Raw genomic sequence first — 23,953 nt, forward strand, 5'->3', positions numbered from 1 at the left:
ATAATTCCATATTTTTTCCCATAGTCTGGGGTGCATATTTTTTCATCTAACACTCCTTATTTCTTGACCATCCCTGCAGTTTTAGTATGCAGCTGTCATTCTGCTGTAGCTCCCACAAAGCAGCTGAAAACCAAGGTAACAGCAACATTTTGAGTGAAGGGGATGAAATGTGGAATAGGTTCAGCGTATTTCTTTGTCATTGTTGGAGTCCTATTCAGTCTGGAGCTGAATAGGAGGCTGATTAGCATATGGAAGCATTTCTAAAGCATGGGCTGTGAGGGTTGGGTGCATGTGGGGTTTTTTGGTTTGGGTTTGGTTTTTTTTTTTTTCCTTAAAGGAGAAGTTTTGTGGCATTTATTTTTCTGACTGAGCTGGCATGAGTCTTTGTCAAATGCAAAACCCATGGAAAAGTCAAATAGCATTTTAGAGAAAGCCTGTTTTGATAGATCACTGCATGCATGGGCACAAAGAAGTTTTCTAGTGCCTAAAGCTCTAAGAGTTACTTCAGTGTCTAGGGATGTAGCGTGTTTAAAACAGCCAGACAAGTGGGATAGAGCTTGGGACGCATCTGGATTGTGGATGTAACATAAGGGACTTTGCTTTCACTCTCGCTGAAGCTGTCTGCAAAACTAGGTATTGCTTTATGAACGCAGGATTGGGTCCACAGTGTGAAAATCCACCTGCTTAAACACTCAGCATTTTGCTTTCACAGAGAAAGATATAACGCTGAGGTTGATTTTTTTTAAAAAGCTAACTGCAAGTGAAAAACAACTTTTCCCCAATGAAACTGCTTTAAGTCCTGGGCCTGAGGCTGGTTTTGCAGAAGAGGGTTGATTTTCCGTTTGGTGTTGGCGCAAGGTGCGGGGCTGATATTCCCATTACAGTCCCTTGCTGCAAGATCTGCCGTGTTTCGCTCTGAGTGGTGACCAAAATTATAGCCTTGGTGCTTTTTGTGGGTCTCAGGTGGGTCTGTGCTAGACCAGAGGTCCTGCCATGGGAGTACTGTATCTCCTACCCTATGTGGGATTGTGGGATTTTGGGGGCGCTTGCAAACCCCAAGGGAGACGGGGGACCCCATTGCAGGCCAGGGGCTGTATGGATGCAGCACACTTGTGCCCCTGAGCTTGCAGACAGTGGGCAGCACAGAAAAATGCATTTAATTTCTGGGTGCAGACTTGAGGTTGCATGAAAAGCTGATGGCAGCAGTTGGAGTCAAACCCTCTTGGTGATGCATGTATGGACCAGACCCCGTGCCTGGGTTTCTCCATTGCCTTGTCTAGTTTTCTTTCAATTATGCCAGTTTGAGAGAGAAAAAAAAGTGCCTCTCCTGCTCACTGGTGTGCCTTAATGTAGGCTATTGAAGGGTGATTAAAGCTATTGTTTAATTAAGAACAACTTAGCTCCTCTGTTCACATTTCACGATTAAAGGATCGTTTGAAGTAATTCTGCAATACTTCCCCCCTCCTTTAACGTTAAGAAAGTTCCTAGCACTGTACGTGCCCCAGCACCAAGGTTTTGAAAGCTGTTACAGGACCACAAACCTGCTGGCGAATCTGGCTGCTGCCAAAGGCATCTGAACATTAAAAAGCCCTGCAAGAGGGGTGGGAGGGAGTTCAATCTCAGGATACGCTGATTTGGAAAGGGAATCCAAACAAAGAGGCTTTTCAGCAGAGGCTGAGGCTTGGCTTCTCTCAAGGGCAGTTTGGGCTTGGGGAAGCATCCGGGAGGCGGCGAATGGAGCAGGAGTACAGGAGCTGGATGCTGCGCGGTGTAAGGTTTCCCAGCACAGCACGGTTTTGTGTTACAGGCTGGGGAGCTAGTTGTAAGCGCTCCTCTCTCTTTCTTTTTTCTTTTTTTTCCCTCCCTCCTTTTATTTCTGTTGGAGACAAAGGAGAGGTTTAGGATTTTTTTTACTCCTCCCCGCCCCCCCCCCCCTCCCCGAATAAAGGAAAAATAAAGGTTCCCATCCCCTGTCCCACCTCCCCTGCAGGTTCGGCGATGCCTCTCACTGTCGATGCTGGAAGGGGAACCTGTCCGTGTCTCTAACCTGGAGAAACCCTTTTCTGGATCCCACGCCAGCCTTGTAGGGGCATTTTATTTTGCTCAGAAAGCACAGCCTGTTCACAGGCTCACGGAGGGCACTATGGCAGGAGCCCAGAGTGCTGGGCGTACAGGCACCTCCTAAAGAAGGGTCTGGCTCAGATAAGTGAAATGAGGTGGATGCTGGAGCACCTTCTTCACAGCAGGAGGGATGTAAAGTGGGGTGTGCATCTCCTGTTCCTGCAGCAGCCCTGTCCCTTGCAGTGGCACCTCTGAGTGCCATCATGCTCTTGAGAAGTGCCAGGAAGAGCTGAGCAGGGAGGAGGTGCTACCAACCATCCCAACCAACCAGTTGGGTTTTTTTTTTTATAGGCACCAGATGGTTTTAATAGAGGAAAGCTGAACTTCTTATGACCCTTCCCCACAGACGTTGTTTGTTGTTTTGTAATTGTGGCCAGGACAAAACCATGTCCCAGAACCTGCAGTGAGTGTAAGAGCTTGGTGCCTGGTTCCTTCTTCTCCCACTCCACCATGAGGTCCCCCCCGCTACCCCTATGCTCCTCTGCCTGCCCTGCCTCCAAAGTATCTGGGGGAAGCTGCTGGGTATGAAAGACTTGAGGCTTTCTACTGATCCCTGGTTAAAGAGATTAGCAAGAGTACAAATTGGGAAAAACTGAAACATCTAAAAGCAAAGCACAAGGAAGCAATAAAATGTCAGGCCATGTTTTCCCTTTTAGTTGATTAAAAATTCTCCTGATAAGCCAGAAAGCTTTCATGGCTGGACAAGACCTGTATTGTGTCAAATGCAGTGAAAGGTTTATTAGAAGGATAAACTGGTGCGAGTGTTGGGTTGTGCTCTCAGCCTTTCTGATGTTGAGTTATCCCCCAGGGCTGAAGGCATTTTGCAATGGTATGGAAGCAAGAACTGTAATGGAGAAGCTGCTTCTCCTATGGAGAGAGGAAAATGTATGGAAATGGGGGTGTCCAGAGGGATGAGTGGGAGACATGGGTGTCTCGTGCTGAACAACTGTCAGAAAAATTAACATAGAAACTGGCTGTTGGGGAAAGCTGTATGACAAAAGTAAAGGAAGAAGAGCCAAAGCTATCAAATTGCTGCTAATGAGGGTCTCTGGGTGTTATACATATATCCATAATGCATCCAAACCTGTGATTCAGTGCATAGTTGTCCTGTGGCTGGTACCTTTGGGAGCAGTGTCACATCAAAGCTGACCATTTCTGTAAATTCCCTCTTGCTGCCCTCTTTACAGTCTTGTTTCTGCCCAGGCGCATCAAACTTTCAGTAAATCTGAAATCGTGCCCATGTCATGTGCCATTCATTTTGTGGTGGCTCTGGGGACAGGAGGCCACCGAGATGCTGCAGACTGGGGAGGAGGAGAAGTTGAGAGGAGAAGCCTTGGTTTTGGGAAAGTAGAAAGTCAAGCAGAAGAAGGAAATGAGGACTGGGTCTCCTGTTTTCCATGGGAAAGCCAACAATGGTGGCAAACCAGCCTGTTTGGAGACCTGCTCCGAGTCAGTGCCAAGATGCTCCACTGGGCCCATAGTTTCCCCTTAGCTTGAGAAATTGGTGCCTGCATTTCTATTTGGGGATCAAACACAAGACAAGAATGAAAAAGCAGAAAAACAAAAGGTTCGTTTCCGTGCTGTTGTGTTTGACTTCCCAAGGTTTTAATTGCCAAGGGCTGCATTGGGAGCCAGCTGGCTGCAAAGGGAAGGAGAAAGGCTCTTTTTTTTTTCTTTACTTTTTCTTTTTCTTTTTTTTTTTTTTTTTTGGTCTGAGGATCCAATAACTGCTATATTTTGCTGTAGGAGATGCAGTTTTGTATACATTCCCCCCCGCCCCCGCAAGGTGTATTACTGTTTTTAGGTACCTGGTTCCTGAGCTTCTCCAGCTACTATTAAAGCTCCTGCTGTTATTGTTTTACTACCTATAGGAGTAAAAAGGTACAAGAAGCAGGAGTGGCAAGTATGGAGTGCAAATTGTACCTCAATTTTGGAGTTTTTCTCCTTGAAGCAGAAAAGTGTGCTTTATACAAAGGGAAAATACAGTAGGTGGCTCAACTTGCAAGCCCTTGGCCTGTGCATTAAGGGATGCACATGTCCTCGCAGATGTTGGTGCACAAAGACAGCAGGATCAGGGGCACCAGTGTGTGGCCTGGGAACAGGCTGGACAATCCCAATTTTGCTGCCAAAACCTTACTTGTACAGTAACTTGGAAAGAGGAAAAAAAGGCCAGGTTAAAAAATAATAATAAAGCATGTGATAGTTGGCATGCCTGTTGTATAAGTCTTGATATTAGCTACCTGTGAATCATCCAGCAGCATGTTAATTGGTACCCCTTGGTAGATGAGGATTTGGCATCAGGTCTGCATGTAATTACAAGCCACACACAGAAGGACACAGGCAGCTAATGAACTCCTGCCAAACTCCAGCTCCGCTTCTGCGGCTTTTGAAGTTTGCTGGTCTTTCAGCGTTTTGTATAGTAAGCACTGAAAGGCATCAAATCACTCCTTTGACAGCGTTTAGAAAGGGTTGGTTTGTTGAATAACTGAGTCCTTCCAAATTCCCATCTGAGAACTAGAGCATCTATAGGCGCCTTTCTCAATGGAGCAGTAAATAGGCTGGAAATAGAGGACACCCCCTACGAGCTGCTGAGCTCCTGCCTTGCTGACAGGAGCCAGGAGGCTCCGGTTGCCATGATGGGCTGCAAGAAAAAAAGAAACTATTCCCATTTAAAAATCCTTCAAAACACCCCCACCAATGGTACAGGCTTTTTCCCAAGCATCAAAGGGCTTAAAACGGAGGCTGTGCAAAGTGGGTTGCAGCGCGTCGCATGCGTCTGCGGTTGCATCGGTGTTACGAGGGAGGTGGTAAAAGGGTTTTTGGAGGGTTTCTGTGCGGTTGGAAGGGCAGGTTTTTGTGATGCTGGACTTGGAGGGTCATGGTGCTTTTCCGTGGATGTTTTGTTGCTGGGATCGGATTTGAGCCCGAGCCCTTCTCCTCATCTTTTCATGTCTGAGGTGACAAAGGGAGTTGTTGTTGAGATAAAAACAATTTCCATGAAAACCTGTGGTTTTCAGGCAAACATACCAGGCGGGTTTCATGGCAATGCCATGGTGAAGAGGAATAATGCAACTTGGCACGAAGCCCTTCCAAGTAAAAAAAAAAAAAAAAAAGCGGGGGGGGTGGACGGAACAGAAGAGCCTTTGTCAAAATTAACTGCAATAAAGAAAAAGGCACTGCTATTCCCTTGGGCTTCTTTAACCTTTTTCCCCAATTTATTCACACGTTCCTTGACAGCAGGGCACAGCATTGTTACAGGGGGGGCTGGAAAGGGAAATTGGGAGTCATCCATTTTTGGTTTTAAAGAGCACAGTACATGTTGTGTCCCTTGAGTCAGTGTGAATGGAGACTTGGCTGTTGCTTGTACCGACCCGATTTATACCATCCCCTAAGGAAACAGGGCTGTGAAATGTCACCTGGCTGCAAAACGCAGCCGTTGCGGCAAGGTTTGGGCTGTGCCTGGGAAAGGGGCTGTTGTGACACTGGGTGTGACAAGGTGGACGTGCCCATGGTGGCTGGGCCCTGTGCCAGTGGTGGCCCTGTGCTTGCGGAAGAGGGTGGTGAGATTTTAGGGGTTGCTATGACACTGCTGCATCACCTGGATTTGCAGACTATGCAGTTTCTTAGGTGGATAAAAAGCACCCAGAAGTCTAAGATGGTGTGCAGGATGGAACCGCGGTGTCCCCAAAAAAATCTCCGTTTAGCTTTCAGGGACCCAAATAATTCATAGGGTCTTGTCCAAGGGCAGAAGGGTCAGGGTAGGTAATTCATCCCATCCTTGCAAGCAGCGTGGGGTGGGCACCTCTGTCACTTGGGTGGCAGCTTGCCACCGAAGTATTCCATTCCCAGCTGCTTTTCACCAAAGTAACTTAAACTTCTGCGGGCAGCGCAGTGGCAGCACAGCCAAGGCAGCAGCCGTCACACCTCTGCCTTCCCCTGCAAAGTCTGCCCTCCCCATAATATGAAGTTATTTTAATTAGGAGCATGATTTTTTTTTTTTTTAAATATTTTACCTGGGTACCAGTGCAATCTCAGTTACATCATGTATTGTTATAAATTAGGATGCCACTCTATGCAGTAACTGCAGTCAAAATGGAGATGAGGGCAAAAAGAGATAATCTTACCCCTTTTTAACCCACTGTTGAATAGGCAAAGCCTTACTGAGCTCTGTTCTAGGGACCACTGAGATCAAACTCCCCTTGCTTGAAGGGCCTTTGGATCATTTCCACCCAGGCTCACATTTTTTTGCCTTTCTTTCAGCACTCTGTACCATGCATTATATCCTGGAAACTCTACCAAATCTCGACTACTGAGGGGGAAAAGTTTCATTTCCAGTTAATCAAGGGAGTTGTGTAATACCATTTTCTCCTGGGGAACTTCCAGAAAAAAGAAAGGAGGAGAGGGAGGGGGAAAAAGAAGGGGGGTATATAAAGCAAGTATATTAAGAGGAAATAAATTATGAATTAAAAGTGATTAGTGAACTTTTAAGGAAGAGGTCAGAAGTACCTTTTGGACTACAAACTTTTTAAGCTTTCAGTGCTTGTATTCGGTTACAGAGTTATAACCCGGCCTTATTTGTGCAGGTGGCTGCTGCTTCAAATCCGAAGAAGGATTTTGCATTTACAATAGGTACATTGACAGAACTGGGTCAGAAAGCTACTCATGGCAGGCTTCAGTGCTGTGGACACAGGCTTTGCCTCATCCTGCACAGGGGCAGTTGCTCCCAAAAACGTGCTTAATTACAGCTGCAGTGCCTGGCTGGGATGCTCTGGGAAGGGGGAAAGGAAGTTTGGGAAGTTCAGCAGATAAATTTTCTTTTTTTTTTTTTTTTTTTTAAGGCACCTGATGCTGACCAGGTGAACTGGCTTTATTTTTGCTTCAATAGCTTTGTGCCTTTATTGATTTTAAAAAAAAAAATTGAGATAATTTTATTGACTGCATCACGTTGGCTGCAGTTTTATATTTCCACTCACTTTTGTTGGGGTTCAGCATGGCTGTGCAAAAAGAAGGGGTCAGGGCTTATACATAGTGGTGTTTGGGGCCAGTAAGCCGAGATGAGAAGTTTCTGCTTGGTATTTTCTATATTAAAACAACACCTACAGCCCACAAAACTTTCCTCTTGAATAGAGGTTGATGGAGTGGAGCAGATTTGTTATTATATGGAGAAATACTAGGGTTCATGAAGCCAGTGTGTGCCAGCAGGATGATGTGGATGAAGGGGAGCAGCAGCTCTGCTTACCCTTACATCAGTTTGGGAGAAAGCTCTTAGATTTCCCCTGAAGAAATGGGGTGTCATGCCCCTTTCCTGCAGCGTGAGCGTTGCCGGGGCTGGGCAGTGGTCCGAGCCCTTCCTCGAAGGCAGAGCCTGGAGGAGTCGTGGCGAGGCAGGGCTCGTTCCAAACCCCGCTGACCGGCAGAGTAAACCATGTTCGCTTCATTTGTAATTGAAAACATAATAGTTGCCGCAGTGTATTTTTCACACGAGCCATTTGCCCTGAGTATTACAGAGTTCACAGACACATTTTTAATTTTTTTTTCCCTCCCTCTATTGAAGCTGGGTTATCCTTGGTCAGATTTGTCATATCTGTGAGACCTTCCAAAGGTCTTGGATGTTTACAGGTGCCTCAGAAGATGCTGATGTGTTGGGGTTTTCACGGTGTATCACTTTTTATTCCTTGCTCTAGACAATGTGAAATGATGGCATTGTTTCCATCGTGTTTGACTGGAGCTGGCTCTGTGTTGCCATTGATAATGTCTTTTATACTTGCCCTCTCCAACTTTTGCTGGTTGGCTGGTCTGGCTTAGATCTGGTTTACCCAACAAATACAGAATTTTATATGCATCTGGGTATTGTGACTTGGATAAGATCTTTTGTTCTTATTAATGCATTTTTTAAGTATTTGAAAATATATATGCACTTTAATATAAAGCTCTTTTAATACAGTAGTTTATGCCAAACTCCCAGGAGGAACAACTTAACACACTTCTTAGAATTCCCTTCTCCTCTTTCTTCCTTGGTACATGGTATTTACCTCTGGAAATAGGTAACAGGTACTCTCTAAAAGAGCAGTATTTCTCCCAGTAAAACCAATGGCAGCACTCCTGTTCATCTGGAGCTCTTGGAGTGTGGGGCTGGCATGTCGTGCTCTAGCTGCATGAGGAAGCGTTTCTACCAAGGTTTTGAATCCAGAGGAATTTGCAGTGCATGAGAATAACTTGACATTTGTTTAAAGTATCTGTGACCAAGAGCTTTTCTGTAATGTTCTCCCAGCATGGTTAGGTCAATAAGCATGTGCCAGGTTTCACAGGGTTGCATTTACTGCAAAGGATGGGTATGTCTCTGGATGACGGGTTTGGGCAGCAGGTGGAGATGCCTGTCATTCCTGCCACCACCGCTGGCTCCTTCTAGAGGCACTTCTCAAATACCTCTGCAGCTTGAGGTCATCAGTGTTACAGGGTTGTCCATACAGAAAATAAATACTCTTGTCTGTCGTCTTGTTTGCTGTTGCACTAGCAGGCAGAGAAGGCATTTTGCCCGGCGTTCCTGAATAACCAGTTCTTATTAAAAAAAACAAACAGAAAAATCCCAAAAGAAAGAACCCAGAAAATATCATCATCTAGGTCGAAATGAACCTGTGTCTGCTCACTAGGAAGTCTCCTGGACTCTGTAGCAGCTGGTGGACCTAAAAATAGTGAGGTTTATGTTGAAGGTCCTATGATTGGGCTGAAATATAGCTAATAATAATAAAGTGGACTGAAATGTCACCCTCTTGATAGGCAGGACACCGGACAGATTGATATAGGTAGGTGCAAAGGTTAGTGGGAGTTAGGAGAATCTACAGCAAGTAGAAAATGAACTAATATCTTGGGTTTTTTGTAGAAATCAACCTGTTGTGTCCTAGGACTCTTCCAAACGGGTCAAATCAGAGAAATGCAATATATGCTTATCCTTGTTTATAGGTTCTTTAGGACTCTAAAGCAGGTACCTGTTCTACAGTAAAGTCTAGGGTTTGTTTGTGTGTTTAGAGAATTGTCTATCCTTATGCATCTGTTGAACAGGAATCTGTTTTGCAAACACAGATACTAGATGTGTTTCCAAAATACAGGCAGATGCACCGAGCAGTCTTCTGGACTGCTGGAACCAAGGTGAAGAACAATTAAGACTGAGCAGGTAATAAAATACAGAGTTGAAGGTACTGTGTATTTCTGATGTTATTTCTGACACTTTCAAGACCTTTGAAAATTCCAACATAATGGCCCAATCCAGCCTGCAGTGGGATCCTTCCTTTGGCTACCTCTAGGCTGTGGATTCAGGTCCCCTGAGATTATTTTTTGGTTGACCAAGCTCCTACCCCTACTTCCCCCATGCATTTTGTTGGTGCTGGTGCAGAATCAGGCCCTATTGTGATTGTCAGCATATGCCTGATATGATGGAAATGTGGAAATACTTCTGTTCTTTGTGTTATTAAATTTTATCTGTGTGTGTGTGTGTGGCATTATATATATGTATACTGTCAACTGGCTTCAAGAGTTGTTCTCTCTTGCAGCAGCTGCCAAGGGTAATCTGCAGTGCTGCAATTCTTCTCTAAAAGTTGAGAAGCCCACTTTTAAAGCCCCAATAAAAGCCTACTGTAGGCTAATCTAGTTTTTATGCATTTTAAAACATGTACAAATGTTGTAAACCAAATAAGGTTTATATGCATCCAAGATCAGCCACTACTTCAAATAGAAAGCCCATCACTTGTAGGTACCCAAATATTTACAGAGTGTGTCTTGAATGAGGAATTAGATGCCTGGCTTAGTCCTGCCAAATTATTTAATGATCTTTTTCACTTATTAAGATAGATGTCTAATCTACTGAAACCTTAAAAGCATGCCCAGGGCCTGGACACTGGCAGCCAAACACATCACAGAGTGCTTGTTAGAAATTACCATTGCTTTGTTGAGATAGCCAGCAACATCCCACTGACCTGCAGGGTTAAAAGAAGAAAGATTTAGTGGAGAAAACCCAACCTCTGTCAAAACCAAACATGGGGAAAAAAAAAAAAAAGACTGAAATGGTGTTTAATTTAGTGCAAAGGTGAAAGTTGGGCTGGGAAGATGAGAGCTGCATGGGTGGGTCACTGCAGAAACGCTTTTTCCCCTCCTGCTCCCTCCGCAGCTTTTCCAATGGGTGGCTAACAAAAGCTTATCCCGTTTTTAAAAATTTTTCCCCCCATTAAATCTGCACAAAGTGTTAACTTTCAAAGACTCTGAGATTCAAAGTGTTGTACCCAACACAGCCCTTATTTCTTCTGCCTTTGCTTTTATGCACATTTCAAGCTGGTCAGAGAGTACATGGGGGTTTTGGAAGGGTTTTTGTTTAGGCTTGGTGGTGGAGTTTTAGCTTTCATGCTGCCAGCCTTCCCAAGATTGCCTATTTGCCCCTTAATAAGGGTGCTAACCAAAGAAAGAAATATTTTTACCTTGGTGCTAGATTTCCAAACTTGATTGGCTTTATTAAATGGAAAGACAAATAAATTTAAATCCTGCACTGAGATATCTTAGCATAGGACACCAGTGGTTAGAGGTCACCAAGTCACTTGGACTTCCTCCCAGCAAAAGCAACATAATTTTTCAATGTCCAGCCCTGTGGTGTCCTGCGGTGCCTCACACAATTCGTTAGTGTCCACACCTGCTCTGTGCTGCTCAGAGTAGGGCAAAGCCACTTTCTACACCATGGACCCCGCGGCAAAACTCCTGTGGGCTTAGATGGGGCAGGATCAGCCCCTGAGAGATTTCTGTTATGCTCATGGTTTGGAGCCCTGTTTGATCTCCTACAGCATAGTTAGATAAAGGCATGTGGTTAGGATTTCCTTGTTCTGTTATTAAAGAAAAAAATCCCCTTTTTTATAAGGAAAAAGCCTTTCCTTCACCTTATGAAGAATGCTACAATTCAGAAGGTAATCTTGGCTCCATTTACCTTTTTTTCATTGGAATAAGCAAATCCCTTTGTTCTGTGCTTTAGTTTCTTCTGTCTGTGAGATGGGGATAACAGTACTTCTGTGGTTGCACAGTCCTATATGGATGCGCCAGCGTTGCCTCCATGCCTTAGGATATGGTCCACAGGTTGCTGTGTAATTTCTCAGCATGGAGATACCAGTGTTAAGGAGGATGTGAGACTCTTCTATAGTGTTACTAAAGATTTTGCAGTAGGTCTCCACACATGGGTGAGTTGTAGCTGCAGCCAGAATGGCCAAATAGGACCCCATTTTTGGAGAAACGTCACTATCCCCGAAATAAGTGTAAGTTTTTTGCCATATACGTCTATCACTTCAATGCAGGTCACCATTTGCTACCGTTTTCTGAAACGTACCTCTTGTATTCTGAGTACTTTTGTACCATGGGTAGGAATGGAAAGAGGTGGAGGTTGGAAGCTTATCACCTTTATGGGGTTCAGCTGTTGAATTTGTAGATGCAAATCGCTGCAGCCATTGATGCATAATCTGAATTTCCTATTAAAACAGTGAATTGGAGAGGTAGACTGGGGCAGAAGAGATGATGAGGCCGTATGTACCATCTTCATGGTACAACCTTACGCTGCTTTCCTTCCATTTCCAAGGGCGTGTGGTCTGTAGCTCCACTTCTGGTTACCTTTGCCTCTGGCGGATCTTAGTGTGAATAATGTCTCTGTGGTGTTTTGCTGAGGGATCCCAAAGGCATTTCTCTCTGCATTTAATTTTCTGTCTTCTTCCAGACTTGCCTCCGTAGTGTTTTTCTGCAAAACCCATTCCCTGGCTGCCTTTTGGCACTGCTACAGGCTTCTCTGTGCTGGAACCCCCTTGCCAAAAAAAATGTGGGTGGTGACCTAGTCACTTAGACAACCTATCTTCCAAGAAATAACCTTGTGGAAGAAGAGCCATCTTGAGCACAATTTACTGTTTGCTGTGGGCTGGGGTCTTCTCTTCCTTGGGTAATTACAGCTGAAAGAGCAGCCTCTCACCCAGCCCTTGAAATCAAAGGCATGTTATGTCTTCTAAGTAATATCCATTCAGCTATGGAGAGTATGTTTATGTTTCTCATGTTTAAAAAAAAAAAAAGGAGAAGGGGGGAAAAAAGGGAATCTGAGGTTACTGTTTTGCTGGAAAAATGTCAAGACTTGATTGGCAATATCCCGCTAAACCACAAGTTTGTAGGAGAAAAAACAAAACCATTGGATTTTCTAAACTATGCCTATGCACACTTTAAGAAAATGTGTACCATATAGGTCAGTTGTGCTCTTATTATAGCTGCGGCAAGCGTACATATAATTGAAACGCGGAAATACTACCCCATGCTGTTCAATGAATGAAGGGAAAACAAATCTTTATTATTCCTGGGTTCACATAATATATAGGAACACTATTGTCTTTTTTTTTTTTAAAGCCAGTTTTAGCTTTCAGATGTATTTTACTGTCTGTGGGAACATGTGTTTTACAGACCTGTCATGTGAAAGCTATTAACAAGAGGAACTGGAGAAATAACAATAAGCCACGTAACTGTGGCATGTCTACTCCCCAAGTTCAACTGTTACGCCGCTGCTTCAAGTGCATGTGAAATTGGATCGTGCCAAGCGACATTAGCTCTTCTCCTGCAATTTTTCGTTGGGAAACTAAGGATTTTTTAAGTGGCCTATTAATATCAGATTGCTGGCATCAGAGGCATGTTTTGGGGCCAAGCTGGCTAGGCATCAAAACGGTTAAATAGTGGAATGGAGATCAGCTGGATTCACACGAGATGTCCGATTTTATTTACCAAATCTGAGCTGGGCAGGCAGTTCTGGAACCTTTCCTTGCTGGTTCACACATGCAGTGGAAACCACGCTGCCCTGCCAGGCGCCTTGGGGCCCAGTGCTTGCAATTAACCCATTTCCAGAGTTTTTAGAGAGGATCTGAAAGGGGTCCTGAGTAGTGGCCCCAGCTGCTCTTGGGTACCTGACAGGTTTCAGGTCTGTATGTGGTTGTCCCTGCTCACACAGAGCAGATGATGGGGACTTTCCCTTTTCTTAAGACTAACAAAACCCCCTAATAATCCCAGATTAGGCAAACCTATTAACATGTAGGAAAAGGAGCCAAAATGGATTGTGCAAAGTAAAATACAGAAAGTGGTTCACGTGGAGATGGAGAACATTATTTTGATGATGCTTTTTCACTCCCTGGATGGCACTTTTGCTAATCACATCTAGCAGAACACGATTGCTGAAAATGTACCATGGACAAATTTTGCTGAAAACCCAACAATGTGCTTGCTTTTTTTTTTTTTTTTTTAATTTTGGAAGGAAAAACCCTCTGGTGTCTTAGACTTCTTGCTGTGTAAACAAACCTACAGATACTTAAGCAAGTTAGTGGTCAACAAATATTCCCTAGTGCTTTCCATAGGATCTGGGCATGAGACCTGTTGTCTTGGCCCAAGGACAGTTTGAACTGCTCTGCATTTGTTTTTCCCCTTACCTGGGTTTTGCTTGGCAAGTGGGAGGAGGGTTTCCTGTATCTTGTGGTTTGTGGTTTACTCTGAACATGGATTTCAGGGAATTTGGGGCTTGTTTTGGTGGGGATGTACTGCTCCTCTCCATGATGGGCTTGATAGCAAAGATGGATGGGGAGACTGAGGCAAAGGGAAGGAGGGTGTCCTGCCCAAGGTAACATCGTGGTTGGAAAATACCCCAGGGCTCTTCTTCCAGGTTTGAGACAACGCTGTATTTCTCTGAAAGGCTTAGAAGAATACAGAGTTACAGGTGTGCAGCAATTTCAAGGTGTCCCCTCCATAGTGTGTGTCCTAACCCATCACCCTGTGGTTTTGAGCACATCTGCTCCATGCCTGGTGCAGAGGTCCAGCTGAGCTGTGCAGACGCAGGTCTCCTGCACAGCGGGTTCACAAACAGCGTTTAAAAACAGATTTCACATGCCTTTAATGTGATTGAAGGTGAACAGGCTCTGATGGGAGTTCAGCAGCTCTTGTGGCTGGGTGCGTGCTCAGGTTCCCCTTGCATGGATGGGCCAAGGACAGGTGTCCCACAGCTGCTCAAAGCACGTAGTCTTATGGCATTAGTAGGTACAAATGTATACCCTGTAAATACAGAGAGGAGGGAGCTGAGGAAGGCTTCAGAGGCATAAAAATAATGGGGATGGAGTGTAGCTGGGCTGACCAGGTAGGAGAAGCTGTGCTGATACTCAATCCTCCAGTGTTTGTTTGCACAGCTCTGGGCTGCCCTGCTGCAGGGCACTCGGCAGAGCATCGGGCCCTCCCTGGAGAAAAAGTGCCAGATACATTTTCATGGCTTTTTGCAGAGCAATTGCTTAGGGGTCTGGTCCTGTAAGTTAATACTTGCAATGCACAAGGCTTAACTGAAACCAGGCAGTGCAGACATCTGATAACCATAACAGAAGAGATGCTTTTTCCCCACAAAAGCAACTTGGAAAAACAAATCCCAATGCTATTCGCTTTGGAAAGATAGCAATATGAAAAGAAAAGCATCAGGAATGGTGCTGCATGGTTTGCAAGGGGTTTTCTAGTTGGGTCTTTTTTTTTTTTTTTTTTTTTGTGAGCTGCTTGTGTTTGCCTGTATTGTTGATGGGTTTGGTTATTTTCTCCCCTTCTTTCTAGCGGGGTTGCCCTTCCTCATCATTGAAACAAGCACAATCCAGCCCTACCAGCGGGGCTTCTACTGTGATGACGACAGCATCAGGTACCCGCTGAAGACGATGGAGACAATCAATGATGCAGTGCTGTGTGCTGCGGGCATCCTCATTGCCATCCTTGCTGTAAGTACCACCTCCAAAACCTCCTCTCCTGTCCCTTGGGCATCCTTGATGGCTTTTTGTCACCTCTTTAGCTGATGGCACCAATGCCCCATTGGTGTTGGGGGTTTAACACCATCCTGCTGGTGTGTCCATACTATCTACTGAGGTGCACATGTCCTCTGCAATTATTTGACTTCCACATGAGGGTAGAGCAGTAAACATTTGCAAATGAAAGCTTGTAATGGGAGGAACAAGATTACTCTTGAAGCCCGTAAACAGGCCCAAAGCTGTTTGGGCAAGTCTGTGAGCTCCACAAGAGCTTTTTCACCCTCTGGTATGAGTTCAGAGTAGAAGTAAAAAGACTTGAGTGTCAGTAAGGACTTGGCATGGTTTGTCCCTATTCAAATAACTCTTGGTATTTGCCTATTTTATAAGGTTTTAAAAAAAAAAAAAAAAAAAAAAAAAAAAAAAAAGAAAGGATACATCGTTTCAGCTAACCAGTGCCTCCTCGAAAAGTTTCACAGGTTAGTATTAGATTTTTAAGAGATTGTATATTACAGCCATATTAAAAAGACAATTAAAACCTTCCACGGGGAGCATATTCCCAGATTCCTGACTGTAAAAAGTAGTTAATGCACCACCTTCCCAATGTCTCCTCGTTTCTCTTTTCCTGCCAGGTTTCCTGGAGCTGTGCTAGGAAACGATTGCACAGTGAGAGATTTATTTATCAGCCAAAAAGCTGAATTCAGCCCATGGACCTGAGCCTGCTTATGCCAGCACGTGTCTGGTGCTGGGGCAGAAGGCAAGAGCTGTCTCCTGGTTGTTGGTTAAACACTTCCAGCTGAAGATGAAATTCCCCTATGAAAAGCACCTACGTTTTCCTTCTCACCTGCTGCCAGCAGAGCTCAGGTGCTTTCCCAGAGGTGCTGCCTTCTTCTTGGTCCTTCAGCTGGGGAGGGATGAAGATGGAGACATCAGGAGCACTTGTTCCCCTCCTAGCTTTCATCTTTCCTTGTAGGAGCAATGTCACAGGCAATAAGTATTTTAGCATGGCATGGTGCCTGCTTTGGTAATACCCCATCCTCAGCCTTGCTGCTTCATGCCGTGAATATCTCCATCATTTCCTGATCTCTCCATTGTTTTCTGACTACATATACTCACTTAGCAAAGTAGGTCCCCAAAACTGGTTTGTCACGATGCGCCCTCCCTCCTCAAAACAAGCCCAAAAGGTGCCAGACCCCCAATTCTATAAACACGGCAGAATTTTACCCTGCAGGTGAATTACCCCCGAGTGTGGAAAAGCCATAAAAACAAAATGAAAAAGCCTCTCATTTTCACATTACTGCCTGAGCTATCGGCACGCTGGCTCCATGCGGAGTGTGCTTCTGATCAGTAATGAGGCGGTGGCAAGTACAGGAGTTGGAACAGAAACTGGAAACATAATCAGCTGCCTATGTGATCCATCAACTTTCTACCACGAAATAGCAGGTCAATTAAAAGAGAAAGAAAGTCCCCAAAGAGTTAGATGTTTCTGCCCTGGTTTCGCTGTGCCCACAACAAATGTAACTTAACCGAACTTTTGAATTTACCTTATTATTTGCTGTTGAGTGATACAAATGGCTAACGAGGAATTGAAGCAACAGATTTCTTTGCTATGGCAGCGTGCATGGAAAATTCAAGTCAGCCTGACCTCTTTTTTCAGATGTAACCCAGATACCAGAATTACTGTAGCATAATAGGAATTCCTTCCAAATCCACAAAGCACTGACTCCGCTCCTTTTGCTCACAACATTTGTCTTCACAAGGCAGGACAGCGGTTATGAGGACTTCCAGGGAGCTAGCGTTTTGGATGGCACAGCCAAAATTTCACGCCTTTGCTTTATGTGGCGTCATGGGCAGTCTAGCCCAGGGTAAAAGGTCCAGGTCATGTTTTAAATGGCTTGTGGACACCCGGAGTGCACATTAAGTAAAGAGCAGAGGCGAAGACCTTTGCTTCGATCAGGGTGTGAGGGGATATGCATTTGGTTTTAATACCTATATATTTACTGACTTTTGGCAAATTTCTGTGCAGATGACCCTGGAGAGGCTCGTGGCCCTGGGCTGTGCACTCTCACATCTCCCCTGACTGCTCTTCCTGCTGGAAGATAGTTACTTAGATCATCTGGGGCGCAGAAGCCTGTTGATGGTCCCCAGGATGGCCAGGGGAAGGTGACATTTTCCTCTTCCTGAGCCTCGTATGGGTACTGCTGCTGAGCCACCCCATGTGCCTGCACCTGACAGGTCTTGAAAGCCTGTGAAAAACACCTAAGAAAATTAATTTCCTAGATGATCTAAGTTACACAGCCAGACTAGCTGATTGTTTTACAGTTGAAGGTGATACACTTCATTGGGATTAGACACAGAGAATGACACACCAGAGACATAAGTGATTAGAAAAGCTCGAGAAGTAATTACAGGCTAATTGGATTGCTGGTGATACCTTATGATAATGATAAAATGGGCATGAGAACCAAATGTCTGCAAAAGGCATTCACAGATGGAAAAGTTTGATATTAGCTTCTCTCTAGTGACCATCTTTCCTAAATGTGTGTGACAGTCCCCTGGGAGCTGTGCCCATCACATAGGCATGGCATATGTCCCATGCGGCTGGCTCGCTAGAAGTGCAAGGCATTAAGAGCTTAATATCTTTAAGACTTTTTTTTTTTTCCAGGATGTCCTTTCAGTTCACGCACGTGTGCTGCATTAGTCTTTCACCATCCTGCTTTATCTGGGACGGCATTGCCAAAAAAAAAAGTTTACCCAATTTTTAGCTTCTCATTAAGGTTGAGCCATGGCTTTAACTAAGCAGGGAGGGTTCATGGCTGCCCAGCAGCGTGTTAGTGAGGGAATGAAGTCTCCAATTTACAATCTGCTACATGTGTGCAATTACCCAGACCACCAACAGTGAGAGAAAAATATTAATCCCCAGACTTTTGTTGGTCACATGCCTTTCCTAGGCCAGGAGCCTTGGGTTTACGTGAATCTGTTTGTGAGTTCGGAATAAGGGTACATCCACCAGTATCAGATGTCGTCCTTAATTCAGCTCATCTCCCCTCTACAAAAGCCATAATTTTTGAGCCTTGTGGCTCCCCTTCTTGCGAATTTAGGCTTTCAGGAGGCTGCAGGCGGTGGCTGTGCCCTCATGCAGGAGCATCCGTGTCCATCCAGGACACCCTGGAGTTGCCTCTTGCCAGAGGAGCAGGAGATGCTCCAACCTTCCTCTGTGGTTCTCATGCCAGTAGATTTCCTGGCTGCCAGTTTGTGCTGGAAGGTGGTCCAAAATGGAGATAAACCATGACCTTTGGAGTCCGAGAGGATTAAAACAATGCTGGAGCCAGTTAGCTGCAGCTCCCTACACAACTCTTGGTCATGACCAGATTTCCAAGGGTAAATCTCAGCGGTGACATGTAAACCCCAAATGATGGTGCAGCCACCCGAAGTATTTCTGTGCATGGTAGCAGAGCGCTCTAGCTTGGCCTTTATTTTTAATTATTATAGTTGCATCTCTCTTTGATAAAGCCTGCTCAGCTGCAATTTCAGCTGCCTTAGGTCAACCTTAGTTTTTTTCAGGCCACAGTATGAGTGAGTTCAAACAATGATACAGCTTCATCTCTTCTTAGTCTAATTGCCAATACTTTTCCAGTTTATTAGTTTCCAAAGGTTGTGCCAAGCTTTTAAAAAAGGTAGGCAGGGGAGCCTTGTCTCCTGCATGCCGCTGGCAGCCTGCCATGCCGGGAGGAATATTGCTGGCTGCTCCAGAAAGGGATTAACATGAAGGCATTTTTCCTGACAGTTAATTTTACATATCACAGTCCTTGTGACTAGAGAGGGGCAGGGACGAGGGGGCGGCCGAAAAAAAACCTGCCTCAATTTATTACTCAGGTATAAAAACACTTAAAGTAATGAATAAAATCCTAAAGCTGTAAATCTGGAGCACAAAAACTAGGTGCGTAACATGACGGCGAACAATTTAAGCCTTTGCCTCTTTGGGAGAGGTGAGACATTTGGACTTAATTTCACAGCCTGATTTTCATTAACCCGTCTTTTAAGAGTCGGGATTATAAGAATTCAGGTCCTCTGCTCCCTGACTGTGATTTATGGTGATACTGTCCAACACCAGCACCCCTGTCGCAAGAAATACATAATTTGCTGCCACACAATGGCAAGACCCCTTGAAATGCCCAGAAATAGCTGGTGTTTATGGAGGCTTTGAGCACCTGGAATTTGGTCTGGTGGCGGCAAATTTTGGGCCAGAATCTGAAAAGTTTTGGGCTTTCTGAATCTTCCCCTGTCATGTTCATGGTTTTCAGAGAGGAAGATAAGCAGGTTGTTCATTTGTTTTCCTCCAAAATCAGTTTGATAAGAGGGTAGTGGATCTGGTCCCTCCTTCCCAAACACATACTAAGTCTTTATCTCATTTATGTTAAATTTTTTTTTTTTCCCCACTATGCTGGTATAGATCTGGGGTACTATTTCACTTCTGTAAAGATATGTCAATGTGCTAACCCAAAATCTAGCATTTTTCCTTTCCTCTTGTTTATTGAGTTCTTCCATAAACAACATTTTGAGCAGTGCAGTCTCTTCTTGATAGGGAAGAGGAGGAGGATGGCGAGACACTGGGCTCTTCTTCCTTGCTGTGGAAGCAGATTTGTGGTTTGAGAAGCTCGGGGCACAAAGAGCTGTCTTGGCCCTGCACTTGCCACCTGTGGCCAGTTTTACACAGCATCTTTCCTGCTCTCTAATCTCTCTGTTGCGTTTTCCCCACAGATTATAACGGGAGAGCTCTACCGCATCCACTACCTGAAGGAGAAGTCGCGCTCCTTTATCCAGAACCCCTATGTGGCAGCACTCTACAAGCAGGTGGGCTGCTTCGTTTTTGGCTGCGCCATCAGCCAGTCCTTCACAGACATTGCCAAAGTGTCCGTCGGGCGCTTGCGGCCACATTTCCTGGAAGTTTGCGACTTGGATTTCTCCACCATCAACTGCGCTAAGGGAGTTTACATCCAAAACTACACCTGCAGGGGAAGCGACAGCAAGGTCCAGGAAGCCAGGTGAGAGCCCGTGGCATCAAAGTGATGGCTTGCTGCCACCCAAACGGTGTTTCACACTAAATATGTCTTAGGGTTTCTCTGCCAGCAATAGATAATTCAAACGCTGCTTTTTCTGCAAAGGCTGTAACTCTGTCTGCCAGCGATGGGCAGTTTCCCTTGGGAGTCGCAGGACTCGGCTGAGTAATATTTCTTTTCCTTTGCCTTTACTCCTACGCTATTGTTTCCCCGAACAGTTGCTCAATGTGGGAATTCACCGTAAGAGCTGAGCTCATGGTGAGCAGCTCGAGCTGCCCCATGTGGCAGAGCAGAGGGCTTCTCCTCCAAGGAGGCTCCACGCAGGCAGGGCTGCCAGAGCTCTCTGTCAAATCCATCAGATGCTCAGTTTTGGTGTTTCCAGGGGCGTGTTTCACATGCTGCAATTAAGTGACCAGAGAAGTTGCTCGCTTATTTCTTTATGGTTTCCTGGTTATTTGAGGCGAGACGATGAGTTATCGGGCTATCCTGGAAATAACTGCTGTCCCACGAGTAGACCAGGAAGGGACAAACAATGCGAGCATCCTGTCCATCCGTTCACTTTCTGCCTCATGAGCAAGCGGGACGGATAATGGGGGTTTTATAACTCGAAAGACTGGGGGTTGTGGGTCCCTCTGTTTTGGCACTCTCTTGGTAGCAGCAGGCAAGTCACTATATCACATGTAAAATTATAATACCAAAGACTATAGTAGCTGGTTCTTAGCACTGGCTTTGTTTTGCAGGAAATCCTTCTTCTCTGGGCATGCATCCTTCTCCCTCTACACCATGCTGTATTTGGTGGTAAGTAAACTCAGCCCTGCTTGAGATAGAGCTGATTTATCCCCTGTCCCCCTTTCCCAAGGCACTTGCCCATGTTCGGTGGCACTAACGGCACAATGAGCGTCGGATATAGAGGGTCAGTTGAAAAAAAGGGCCCGAACAAGTTGTTGGTGGAAAGATCCACTCTCTGCCCCTGTCGTGTTATTTGGGATGGAGACTCCTGGGGTGATAGCTGAGCTGTGCAGCTTTGGGATGTAGCCAGGGCTTGAATTAAATCTGAATCCTACTAAATCTGTAGATGACCTGTGCAATTTTGTTCACCCCATGTTGTGGTTTCCACTGGGGAGAGTTTGGGGCGAGCTAAAAAGTTGCATCAATGGAGAGAAAAGATATGCTGTTGCAGCTCTGTCAGGGGGTGAAGGCTGGTTCCCAAATGTGCCAGCGGAGCAGGTGGAGCAGCCTTTACCCGCCTGGATCCGGAGCGGAGGGCTGGGACTTGTTTTTCTTTGTCAGTGAGAAATGGCTCTACCCTTCCTGCACCGGGGCTGGGGCCGGGGCGGCTGCCAAGGTGCTTCCTGCTGGGGCTGCAGGAGGCACGCTGCCCTCACCCCCCAAGGGGCTGGACCCGCATGCAGTACTTTGGGAGGATCTGGATAGTGATTTGTGTTTGGTGTTGGTTGTGGGGTTTTTTTAATTACTTGTTTTTAAAAAAAAATCAGGAAAAATGTTTTGGATTCCTTTCAAGATTTGTGTCCATCCCCCCTGCCCCCAGTTGCTCAGACTAGCAAGCAAAGAAATAGCATGGCACTGATAAAAACATTAAACATGAGCTTTTATCTATGAGCAGTGCTTCCCCCCATCCCTTTACTTTACTTTCTGAAAAGATAAGTGACTACTGGCTCCCTCCTGCCTTTTCAGCCCTGGATCCCCTCTCCCTGTGAGCAATTTCTGTATTTTAATTACTCAGCTTCCATGCTGTTGGGGCAGCGTATTAAATTGTTTCCTCGTTTTCCCCCTTTTTTTTTTTCTTGGAAAACTTTTGAATTTCTTCAGTAAACATTTTGGCCGTTTCCTCCCAGCCACGTTACAATGCAGAGCCACCCCAGCGATGCTTTGCAGGAGGTTCAGCCCTCGGTTGCTGCCATTGCAAAGCTTTCTGAGATGAGTTTGGAAACCATCACTTGAGCCAGCATTTATTTATTTCCAAGGAGATCTGCAGGCAGTCAGATAAGTCAGCCCCGAGATGCTTTCAAGCCTGGCATCTGGAAACAGAGAGGACTGACACTTCCTATTAAGTTGTTGGTGGTTTCTCTCCAAATACTCAGCAAGATTTGGGTTGTCCTTCCAGGTGTTTTTTCAGGAGATGCTGCTCCCAGGCCTTTTTGGAAGCCAAGTCCGATGCTTTACCTCTTGCACAGGATCGTGCCCTGCAGCATCCTTCAGGGTAGGGGACAAACCTGGGGGGCTGTGCCCAGCTGGGCAAGCGCTCACCCCCTCCCCACGTTTCCACCCTGCTCACTTCAGCAGCGGCTGCTCAAAGTCACCAGGGCTTGACCCTGTTTCCGCAGGGTGCCATGCAGACCATGTTGCTTTGCCAGGTTTTTTCCATGTTTTCTGAAAAGTCAGCGGTTACAGAGCAAGCGAGAAATGAAATGGCCTGTGGCAGCACAGCAGAAACGCCGGTGTCTGAGGGGGCCAGTGGCAGGAGGTGCACTGGAGACCCCAAAACTGCTTTGCACCAATGCCTGCTGCCTGATTTTCTTTTTAACTTTGCAGCAGGCTTCAAAAGTGGTGTTTAGCTCCTGCATAACGCTTTAGAGCAGAAAGCTGTCTCTGATCTCTCTTTGCTGCCCTTCCCTGTCCCCATATGGGAGCACTTGGGCTACCAGCAGCCCCTGCCCTTCTCTCTGCCTGATCTGGGACAACAGGCTGCTCGACTTAACCCTCTCCATGGAGGGGTTTTGATGCCCAATCTCCAAAACTGGGATAAGGTTGGTAGCAGGCTCCACCTGACCAGCTGTTCAGTTGCCTTACGCCTTAAAAAGTCAGGGGAAAAATTACACCAAGTGTTCAGTCATGAAGTGGAGGGAGAAAAAGGCAACTTGAGACAAGACAGTGTGACACGGTGCATATCAGAGGTGAGGAAATTATGATCTTAAGGGTCTTTCCAACCTAAATGATTCTGCCATTCTAACTTGTCTCGCAGCACTCTGCTCTCCATCACTCTGGTTCCCTGGTCACTGCCAGAGCCTGAACAAGAAATCTCATAGGAAAAGGGAGAAAGAAAATCTGTCATGTTGAAGAGGCTGGTAATACCCCAGAATAATTAAAATAAAAAATAAAAAAAGAGGGTATAATAACGCAGAGGGATTTTATTTAATGCAAAATAAACCCCACTGTCTTGCCCAGCTCAGTGATTGAGTGGGTTTTTGGAAGCCTAGTTAGAAACGTGGCATCTACCATGCTAGTGCCTGCAGGAGGTAGGTTTGATGGATTTAGTCAGGGAGTCATCTCAATCGAAACAAAACTGTTGTTCTCCGGCTCCTGGGAAGCGAGGGCTGTGCCACAGCAGGTTGCTGCCAGTGCTTTGGGTACCAAGAATTTGCTGTGAAGCTTTACAGAGTGTGAGTATTTGTGTGACAGAGCGAGTGCTGTAGAGGTTTGGCTGATCAGCCACGTCCTGAGTGCATTCCCTATTGAACAATACTTCATATTTCAAGGATAAGTCACTTCCCGTCTTTCCTGTCATTCCCTGGCTTCACTCTTAGAGCCCATTCTGAATTATAATGTTTTCAAGTTTGCCTCGCCTGATGGAGATGGGTGCCAGAAATGTTTAGTCAGTCTATTAAAAGATACCCAGATTCCCATGTGTCCCATGGGGCTTTGCCTGCACTGTGGGGCTGGATTTGCACAGGTGTTTGGTGGCTGGTGGATTGGTGACCACCGCTTTCCTGTCAACCGGCACAGCAACAGCGCCCTGCAGTATCCATCAGGGAGAAGCAGTCTGGCCCTGCGCTCCCTGTAGGAAAACGTGGATAGATTTCAAGCCCTGGAGGACTCTGGGGGAAAAGTCCCAGGGAAAGGTGCTTGCAACATAGTAAAATCTCCTGGGATTTAGTTCTAAACGCTGAGACTTCAGGGTTAAGCTTTTTGCAGCCTTCTTGTCACCAAGAATACCCAATTAACATCAGG

General features: G+C 45.6%; 1 protein-coding gene across 1 annotated transcript in view; it reads left to right on the forward strand.

Moving 5' to 3' along the window:
* PLPP3 (phospholipid phosphatase 3) overlaps nucleotides 1–23,953 on the forward strand; it is a 44,981-nt gene that overhangs the window by 9,817 nt on the left and 11,211 nt on the right. Inside the window, exons 2-4 of the mRNA XM_075710532.1 lie at nucleotides 14,743–14,900; nucleotides 19,686–19,969; nucleotides 20,725–20,782. Of these exons, the coding sequence (XP_075566647.1) occupies nucleotides 14,743–14,900; nucleotides 19,686–19,969; nucleotides 20,725–20,782 (500 nt within the window). The remainder of the gene's footprint in view (nucleotides 1–14,742; nucleotides 14,901–19,685; nucleotides 19,970–20,724; nucleotides 20,783–23,953) is intronic.

Source organism: Pelecanus crispus, chromosome 5, assembly GCF_030463565.1.
Source record: "Pelecanus crispus isolate bPelCri1 chromosome 5, bPelCri1.pri, whole genome shotgun sequence".
NCBI lineage: Eukaryota > Metazoa > Chordata > Aves > Pelecaniformes > Pelecanidae > Pelecanus > Pelecanus crispus.